The 10,296-nt window shown below is 41.4% G+C and overlaps 1 protein-coding gene across 1 annotated transcript in view; it reads left to right on the top strand.

Moving 5' to 3' along the window:
- Iqgap1 (IQ motif containing GTPase activating protein 1) overlaps nucleotides 1-10,296 on the top strand; it is a 106,877-nt gene that overhangs the window by 56,305 nt on the left and 40,276 nt on the right. The window contains exons 11-15 of the mRNA XM_004623319.3: nucleotides 476-560; nucleotides 3,954-4,117; nucleotides 4,286-4,446; nucleotides 5,448-5,572; nucleotides 7,143-7,306. Coding sequence (XP_004623376.1) covers nucleotides 476-560; nucleotides 3,954-4,117; nucleotides 4,286-4,446; nucleotides 5,448-5,572; nucleotides 7,143-7,306 — 699 coding nt within the window. The remainder of the gene's footprint in view (nucleotides 1-475; nucleotides 561-3,953; nucleotides 4,118-4,285; nucleotides 4,447-5,447; nucleotides 5,573-7,142; nucleotides 7,307-10,296) is intronic.

The following is a 10,296-nucleotide window of genomic DNA, read 5'->3' as shown; positions in this document are numbered from 1 at the left end:
TTTTTAAATTTATTTTTTGTATTTTTTTATGGAAGAGTCTACAGGGTATTCAGGGTCTCACTACTAGACTGGACTCCTAGTGATCCACCTGTTTACAGCCTCCCAAGAACTGCGATTACAGGTGCGCGCCACCATGCCCAGTCTCAGCGTGCCCCGGGGCCAGGGCCTGCATGGCAGGCCCAGAGATCAAACCCCTGGCCCCTGCACCTGCTTGCAGGCGCTTTAATCTGCTGAGCTATTTGGCTGGCCCTAGACATAATATTTTTAAAATGCACTGATGTCTAAGAAAGTCACTGTTGTGGCTCTGATTTGGCCAGGGCTTCTGGCTGTAGCAGGGCAGCTACCTTGGCCATGCCTAGATTAGAACTCTGTGTCTGCTCTTCATCCCTTGTGACTGCTGTTAGGATGTGAGAACTCCTAGGCCCTGGGCAGAGGCCCAAGTCATCTTTTCATAAATGGCCTTTGCTTTTCTCAGAGTGGTCAGCTTGAACCCTTGCAGAAGGAGGAGCTGCAGGCCGGAGTGGATGATGCCAATAGCGCTGCCCAGCAGTATCAGAGAAGTAAGTTCTGTCTGCAGGTGCAGGAGGGAGGGAAGCTAGCTTTATATTTCTTTGAAGGAGTGAGACCAGCATCTATTGCTTCTTGCCCCCTGCTACCAGCCTGTATCTGTAATAAACTGTCAGGTGGCTTTGGTGGCAGTAGGGTTCTACTTTTTTTTTTTTTTTTTAAGGACAGGGTCGACAGGGTCTCACTATGCAGATCAGACTTGTAGCAATTCTCCTGTTTTAGCCTCATAAGCGCTGGGATTATAGGCACACACCACCATCCCCAGTCTCAGTCTCCCTGTGGGCGGGGCCAGCACAGAATTCTGGGGATTGAATCCCAGCCACTATGCTCTCCCTAAGCAGGCGCTTTCGTTGGATTTTACTTTAGAAGTAGGATTGGAACCAAGTGCAATGAATGCCTATGATCCCAGCACTTGAGAGCCTGAGGCAGGAGGATTCCCGTGAGTTTGAGGCCAACCTGAGCTAAATAGAGAAACCCTATCTCAAAAAGACTAAAATCAGTCCCAGTTTCCTTTGGCTAATAAGCAGTTCATGATTGGTTAGGGAAGTATCTGGAGGAGATGACACTTAACGGGATTGATAAGATTGGCTATGTGAAAGAAGACTGTTCTTCTTGTGGGACCTAGAGAGAAAGGGACATAGGAGCAGAGGGTGTAGATGGTGAAAGATGCATTAAAGTGGTTAGAATACAATTCTTTTTATGAGGCAAGAAAATCTTTATTGCTGCAGAAAGCAAATGTACTCATCCCCCCTCACCAACAACTTTAGAAGTCACAAAAATGCAGACTCAACACCACGAAGTATAAGTAGGAGACTTTGGGAGATGGGTCTTTGGCCTATATTGGCCATAATGCGGAGGTGACCTATTGACCTTGTTGGAACACCTCTAGCAAGGAAAAACACCAATTCTAACATCTAAGAATAAAGTTTTGGAAAGTGTTTTAGACTGAGGAGTATGAGGTGAGTCCTGGGAAGATTGTGGGAAGCCTTGAATAACAGTGGAAGAAGCTCAGCTTTTATTCACTGGGCTCCAGGACAAAAGTAGTGGCAGCTTATGGGGAGAAATGAGTAGAAGGAAAATGTGGATTAAAGGAAAGAATAGGAGGGCGGGGGATATAGCTCAGCAGCATAAGTGCCTGCCTGATAAGCATAAGGTCCTGAGTTTGATCTCCAGTACTGACCAAAAAAAATCTTTAAAAGAAAGAAGAGGTTCAGACAGATAGTGAGGTTAAACCCACTTGCATGTGTTGTAGGGCAATAATAAGCTTCTCTTCTGGAGGATTAACAGCCTAAGTTTGCAGACCAAAAATTAGAGAAAAAGAAGGGCTGCAAGGACAGCCAACATTTTGGCCCTAGCCTTTCCTATGTCAGTGAGGACTCAGGACATAGGAGAACCTGTACTGTAACATCATGTAACTCAGTTGTGCCCCAAATTTTCTGATTAAGGAGATTATGGGACCACAGAGGAATGTGATCAATAATGTACTGTGTGCCTAAAGAGAGTCACATGGAGAGAAAACATTCTCTCAGGCTTTCACAGAGAGCAAATTGGTCAAGCAATGGCCGTAACTCATCCACATGGCTGACACTGACAAAGGATGTACAAAGTTTCAGGATAAGTCCTGAGGGGACTTGACTGACCATGTTAGGTACAAAAATTACATTTTTTTTTGTGGAACTGGGGATTGAACTCAGGCCCTTGCGGATTAGACTCAGGCCCTTGCGTTTTGCTAGGATAGCACTTATTCCACTGAGCCACCTCCCCAGCCCCAAAAGTTACATTTTTTGTTATATAGGTCTTGCTTTATCTTGGTCTTAACCATCCAGCAGAAAAGTGTAGAAACGAGGTATGAAAAGTGAAGCCATGGCGCTGGTGAGATGGCTCAGTGGTCTAAAGCACCTACTTAGAACAAACTTAGCAACGCACATGGACTGCAGTTCAATTCCCCAGCACCACATGCCAGCCAGCCCCGCCTGCCCCCAGGCGGGCTGAGCTGGCCACACACACACACACACACACACACACACACACACACAAATTTTTAAAAAAAGTGAAGCCATGTTAACATGCTGAGCTGTGGAAGGCTCAAGTCATCAGATTTGGACATTGCCAGTCCTGTGGATAACCCACTACTATTGTGGAGTACTGGACTATATTGGAATATTTTGCTGAATTCATGCACCTATAATATTTGGATGGCAATGGAATACCCATCTCTGACAAAACTGAACAAAAAAAGGTGATATAAATGAAGGACAATTTTGTATCTGTATATACAAGATAGGATAATTATATAGCTACTTTCTCTTAATTTAATAAGAAGAAAATCTGTACTAATAGTGTTAGGACAGGATATCATGTCTGCATCTTGTGCTATGAATGACTACTACAAAGACAACAATATGCAATGTATTAATTGTTGTAACTCCTACCAACGTATTTTGAAGCTGTCACATTGCAATTTTTTTCTCAATAAAATTAAAAAAAAAAAAAGGAAGAAAACAACTAGGAAGCTTATTTATTTATATTTTTTTGTAACAGCCAGGTATGGTGGTTATACCTTCTGGTTCTGGTGCTATCTGGAGGCTGAGAAAGAGAATCCCAAGTTTGAGCCCAGCCAGGGCAACTGAATTAGTAAGACATTGTCTCATAAAGAGGAAAAAAGGACTAGGGATGGAGTTCAGTGTGAAAATTTTATTTGAGACAAGTTTTCATTAAGTTGCCCAAGCTGGCCTCAAACTTATCATCCTTCTGTCTCAGCCTTCCAAGCAGCAAGGATCACAATGTATATTTCTCTGTGGAGCTGGGAGACAGCTGTTCAAAGATAAAAAGTTCTACCTCAAACTTCTTGGCTGTTGCATAGGTCTTGCTTTATCTTGGTCTTATCCAGCAGAAAAGTATAAAAACGAAATATAAGAAGTAAAGCCATGGTGTTATGTTGAGCTGTAGGGGACTCAGGTCAACAATTTCTGACATTGCCAGTGAAGCTGAAGAGTCAATACTATTATGGACTACTGGACTCTTAGAATGTTTTGCTGAGTTAACACACCTATAATATTCAAATAACAGAACTAAACAAAAGGGGATACAGATGAATGTCGATTTTGTATCTGTGTACTCAGAATGGTTAGGATAGATATATAGTTACGTTCCCTTAATAGAGGGATTTGTTCTAATAGTGTTTGTAAATAGGATATCATGTCTGCATCTTGTACAGCAAATAACCACTAGGAAGAGAGTATGCAGTGTGTTAATTATTGAAACTGTCCTACCAGTTTGGTTTGAAACTGTCTCATTGCTATTTGTTTCTCAATAAAATTATGGGGGAAAAAACCCCAAAAACTTCTTGGCTGGCACTATATTTCTGACTTCCTGTTTCTGCACAGGGCTGGCAGCAGTGGCAGCAATTAATGCTGCAATCCAGAGGGGTATTGCTGAGAAGACTGTTCTAGAGCTCATGAATCCTGAAGCCCAGCTGCCTCAGGTGTATCCATTTGCTGCTGATCTCTATCAAAAGGAGCTGGCTACTCTACAGCAGCAGAGTCCTGAAGTGAGTTAACTGAGTGTACCCTTCTGTGAGCAAAACAGGGTGGGAGCAAATTTAATAGCCCTGTGTTTGTGTGCTTACGTACACTTTTTCCAGAAACATGGTGCTCATGAACACATAAGTCCCTTGGCTTTGGAGAACCTGCTCACTGTTCTCACTCGTTCCTCACAGCATAGCCTCACTCATCCGGAGCTCTCCGTTGCTGTGGAGATGCTGTCATCTGTGGCCCTTATCAACAGGGCGCTGGAGTCAGGGGACATGAACACAGTGTGGAAGCAGCTGAGCAGCTCGGTTACGGGCCTGACCAACATCGAGGAGGAAAACTGCCAGAGGTGAGGCTTGGGGAATACCCGGCGTTTGGCCATCTCATGCCTGTCTTGTGTTTCAGCCCTCCCACTTTCCTTTACAATGTCCCATCTTTTGGACAGTTCTAGCTGCCTTCTTTGCCTTATTATAAATTAGAAGTTAAATCTAAAGACTCCTATTGTTAACTAAATCTAAAGGCTCTTATGCTTAGTAAGTGTTTTGTATTACCTCATATTAAAAGGCATATAAACCTTCTTTTTATAAGGTATTCTAAGATTGATCCCTGGATTCAGGAGACATTTTCAACCACCATTAGATATTTTTCCTTGTCAATGGAACATCATTTCTTTCTTAACCTTTTGGACCATCAAAAGATCCTTTCCATGGAGCATTCACATCATATTTTGACCCCATAGATTTTTTTTTCCCCCAACATTCATAATTGCTGGATAATGCCTTGGTCTGTCGTTCCTCATGTGTGGCTATTTGTTTATTTATGGTGGGTATGGGCATTGGATAAGGTTCCATGCGTGTAAAGCAAGTGTTCTACCCTTGAGCAACAACCCTTGATCTGACCTTTTTTCTCCTTTATCTTTACTGGTTTTTTGTTTGTTTTGTTTTGTTTTGTTTTGTTTTGTTTTGTTTTGTTTTGTACTGGGAATCAAACCTGGGTCCTTGCACTTGCCAGGCCTGCTCTTGTCCTGCTCAGATATATTTCTGGCCCTCCCTTTTGTCTTTAGATACATTACTTGAGCTGCTGCCTCTAATTGTAGAGCTCGTTTTACCTGGAATTTAGATTATTTAACAGGTTATTGAGAATAAGTGATTTCCATGTCTTCTCACACTTGGTTTGAAGGTAACTCCCTAATCCCAGAATTTGCCGATAGCTTTTATCACACAGTTGGGATATCCTAGTAGGTTTTTATTCTTTGGATACTTTTCTCCTTTGAATTTTATTCCTATTATTCAGAGCAATCCTGATAGTTGTTTTTCTTTTCTTTCTGCTTTTGGTTGGGATCTGGGCCAGGTATCTTGATGAACTGATGAAGTTGAAAGCTCAGGCACATGCAGAGAATAATGAATTTATTACCTGGAATGACATCCAGGCTTGTGTGGACCATGTGAACTTGGTGGTGCAAGAGGAACATGAGCGTGAGTAATTGTCCTGTCCCTCAGATGGATGTCAACAGCAGAGGGTGGTGTGCTTCTGAGCTGGGCCTAGATAACACTTCTGGAAGGGTTTTTGGGTGAGAGGTTGAAAATACTAAGGGCTGGCCAGGTAGATAGCTCAGTGGACTAAAGCGCCTGCTTAGGCATAGTGCAATGACCAGAGTTCAATCCCCAGCCTGCTGTGCCTGCCCCACTGCTGCCTGGGTGTGCTGAGATGGCGATTAAGACTGGGTGTGGTGGTGCATGCCTGTAATCCCAGCACTTGGGAGGCTGAAAACAGGAGAATCACTTAAAAAGTCCGATCTACATAGTGAGACCCTGTAGACCCTGTTCTAAATACATTTTTTAAAAAAAGTTGAAAATACCTACATAACTTAAAAAACTAAGATTGGGTATTGTTTTCAAAATGCTAGGCATTTTGACTAGGGATTTGACTCAGCGATAGAACGCTTGTCTAGCAAACCGGGAGCCCTGGGTTCAGTTTTCACCACCAAAAACAAAAAGTAAACCTCCCCTAAATAACAATTCAACCAAAAAATTACAGTAAAATAAAAAAAGACCAGAAACAAAAAGGTAACTCAAAATGCTAGGCAGTTTCTATAGTTAGATAGGTGCCTAGTAAGATATAAGTTTTTCTGGAGGTGAACTGAACATGATCCATTATTGCTGAGTGCTGTTTTAACCAGTAGTTCTGGCACTAAGGACTTGGAGTTGGGTCAACTTGCATAGGCTGGGGACATAGGATTCCTCATGCTTCAGGTACCAGACAGGTACAAAGTTCAGGGTTTCTAGGCTGCTACATTTCTGAACTACTGGCTACAAACTCAGGGGTCCCCTGTATCTCTCAGATTCAGTAGTTTCAGAACTCAGAAAAGTGCCAGACTTGTCACAGTTGTAAGGATATAAATAAGGATCAGCCAAAAGAAGAGACCCATACAACAAAGCCTGGGAGAGTCCCAGATACAGAATTTGGATGCCCTTGGGATATATCACTCTCCTGCCATTGATAGATGTCACCAACAAAGGTGACACAGAGAAGCTTTGGAAATTTAGTTTTCATTTAGTCTCATTACATACACATGGTTGAATTATTGGTCATGTGAAGAAAGGCTTGTTAGTTTGTAATAGCCATCCTATTTTGTTGTTTGTTTTTGAACTGTAGATTATTTTGTTTTGTTTTGAAGACAGGGCCTTACTGTCACTGTCCAGGGGGCCTCAAACTGCTGGGTTCAAGAAATCTTAACCCATTTTAGCCTCCCAAGTACTGGGGACCACAGGCATGTACTACTGAACCCAGTTAGGGTTGATTTGTTTATAAAAAGCTGTGATTGATGAGGTGTTGCTGTAATCTCGGCACTCAGGTGGCTGAGGCATGGGGATTGCAATTTGGAGGCCAGCCTGGGTTTACATATGGAAATGTCTCAGCAAAACCAAAAAAGGGGGCTGGGATGTAGCTTAGTGGCACAGCACCTGCCTGGCCCTGAGCTCGATTGCTGGTACTAAAAAAAGAAAACCAAAAATCTGAAAAATCTTTTTTGATCTGTGTAATTAGGGATTTTGGCCATTGGTTTAATCAATGAAGCCCTGGATGAAGGTGATGCCCAGAAGACCCTGCAGGCCTTGCAGATTCCTGCAGCCAAGCTTGAGGGTGTCCTTGCAGAGGTAGCCCAGCATTACCAGGATACGCTGATCAGAGCAAAGCGAGAGAAGGCTCAGGTGAGTGGTGTTTGAATTGGAGCCTCTCCAGAACCTCCTGGGAACTTCCAGATGAGGCGAAGCCATCTGTAGGTTGGGGGTCCTGAAGTATAGAAAACAGATGCCACCTTCCAGAGCTCATGGTGTGTGTGTTCTTTGTTGTTAGTTGTAATCGTGTTATATTACTATAAGAATCAGTTCTTACTGAAATTGAGGACCCAGAGATATGCATAAGTTATATAAGTAAGCAATTATAGAAGTGATCCCTGAAAGTGTAGCCTTCACAAGTTACATGACAATGCTATTATGGGCTTCTGTACTCTTTTAGAATATTTTGCTGAGTTTACACACCCATAATATTCAACAACGGAACTTAAAAAAAAATTGGGGTATAACTATGAATGTCCATTTTGTATCTGTGTATTCAAAGTGGTTGGGATAGATATATAGTTGTATTCTCTTAATGAATAGAATGATTTTTTCTAATGGTGTTTGTAAGTAGGATCACAAGTCTGCATCTTGTACAGCAATTAACCACTAAGAAGAATATATGCAGTGTATTATTTGTTGAAACTGTACTTTCGATTTGATTTGAAACTGTCTCATTGCTATATGTTTATCAATAAAACTTTGAAAAGAAAAAAAAAAAAAAACAAGTTACATGAATAATTTTAAGTTTTTAAAAGTGTACCAGAGAATTGGTGTTCGGGATATAGCAAGTACCCCAAACCCCCAGTTTGTCCCATTCTGCCCTATTCACTCCCTAGCCCCAGTTTGATGTTCACACTGTCCCAGTGTTTAACAACACAGTTCATTTTGCTGCCTTTTTTGAGATGGGGTCTCACTATGTAGCCAGCCTGGCAGAAATCCTCTCATTGGTGGGATTATGGGCATACACCACCACACCCAGCTATTTTTGCCCATCTTTCAACTCTAAGTGGAACCATACATTATCAGGTCAGGCTTCTTTTGACCAACATGTTTGTGATGTTCATCTATGTGGTCTATTGTGGAAGTTTATTTATTCTTGTTCTATACTATTCTATTGTATAATTACTCTATTGTTGGAATTTTGGTTTTCTACTTTTTAGCTATAGTAGATACTGCTCTGAATATTCTAGCACATGTCTTTTGTAAAATATATATGTATTAGAACATACGTTTTTTGGGATCCGGGGAGATGGCTCAGTGGAATAAGCGCTTCCCTGGCAAGCGCAAGGGCCTGAGTTCAATCCCCAGTTCCGCCAAAAAAAAAAAAAGAATGTACATTTTTTGTGCCTACCATACATACACACATTACCTTATAGGAGTGCCAGGGAATGCATATGTATGTTAAGCTTAAGTAGATAGTGCCATACAGTTTCTGATAATTCCATATAGTTCTTAATATTTACATGTCATCTATAGAAGTGTATTATTTGGTGGTTTTACTTTATTCCTAGAATTATGCATCTGTAACTAGAACCAATTTTAGAACATATTCATTATCCCGAAAAGGAACTTGTGCCCATTATTGTCAGTCTTCATTTTCCCTCAGTCTTCCCCAGCGCTAGGCAACCACCAGCCCACTCACTGTTTATGGATTTGTCTATTGTGAACATTTCACATAATTAGAATTATGCAATATTCTAGTTGATTGTGACTGGCTTCTTTCACTTAACTTGGTTCATCCACTTTATAGCTATTAGAAACAATGCTGTGATAAAAGTCTTTATAAGTAATTGTAACAGAAACCATCTTTTTAAAAGTTTATCTTTCTTCCTAGCTAATTTTTTGAAGAATCAGAAAGAATGTAGACTTCTGTTTTTGCTATTGCCGTTTTGGAGGTTGCTCTGTATCAGGCCCTCACATAGCCCATGAGATGAGTAAGGCATACTTCCATCTGTTTTCTCATTTATGATATTTTTTTTTTTTTGAGACAAGTTCTCACTAGGGTTCAGGCTGGCCTTGAACTCAGTGTGTTGCCAGGGTGGCTCTCTTGTGATGATCCTCCTGCCTCAGCAGGTGCTGGGATTACAGGTGTGTGCTACCACGCCTGGCTTCCTGTTTATGATAGATTTTCTTTAAATTTTTCCTAAATAGTAACCACTGGGTAGAGAGAACCATTGTTTTCCTCTGTGACTTAGAAAATTCCTGGGGGCTGGGGAGATGGCTCAGTAGAATAAGCGCTTGCCTGGCAAGCACAAGGGCCTGAGTTCAATCCCCGGTTCCGCCAAAAAAAAAAAAAAGAAAATTCCTAAATTGAGGTTCTTGCAGGATTAGAAATATTAAAAGGAAATTTTAATTTAAGGGACCAGAAGGGGTTTTTTGTGGGTTTTTTTTCCCCCCTTGTTGGTACTTGGGATTGAACCCAGAGTCTTCATACCATTCCCAGTCCTCTTTTATTTTTTTATTTTGAAACAGGCTCTTGCTAAGTTTCTTAGGTTGGACTCCAACTTGTAGTCCTCCTGCCTCAGCCTCCTAGAGTACTAGGATTATAAACATTTCCCACTATGCCTGGTTTAAAGGTCAGATTCTTTCTGGGAAGCAGAGGGTAGAAAGACCAAGGCTTTTTTTGTATTTGAGTTTTTGGTTCACTGACATCTACACAGGCTCTACACAAGGTTGAGTGGTGGATGATACTCTAGTCAGATCTTCTTTGACCCCATTGCCAGGAGAATAATCAACATTCCACTGTTCTAATCATGTTAAGTGTAGTGTTTGTACCAAAGAGGTGTATTATTATGTACAGTGTCCCTTGATTCTGTTCAGATGGCTAAACAAAAAATCAGAGCGGTCAGTGGATTTTACTCACTTTAGTAGGAAGGTGTTGGCATCAGGGAAGTGAACAGAGGCCTCTGCTTCCTTTATTGGATCATTATTGGGTAGGAACTTCCCAAATTTGACCTATTATTAAAAATATTTTTTTAGGGGGTCAGGGAGATGGCTCAGTGGAATAAGCACTTCCCTGTCAAGTGCAAGGGCCTGAGTTCAATCTCCAGTTCCACCAAAAAAAATTAAAATTATATATA

Source organism: Octodon degus, unplaced genomic scaffold, assembly GCF_000260255.1.
Source record: "Octodon degus isolate 3935 unplaced genomic scaffold, OctDeg1.0 scaffold00002, whole genome shotgun sequence".
In the NCBI taxonomy this organism is placed as follows: domain Eukaryota; kingdom Metazoa; phylum Chordata; class Mammalia; order Rodentia; family Octodontidae; genus Octodon; species Octodon degus.
Note: the sequence above shows the minus strand (reverse complement) of the source record. Positions and strands in the feature narration are given on the sequence as shown.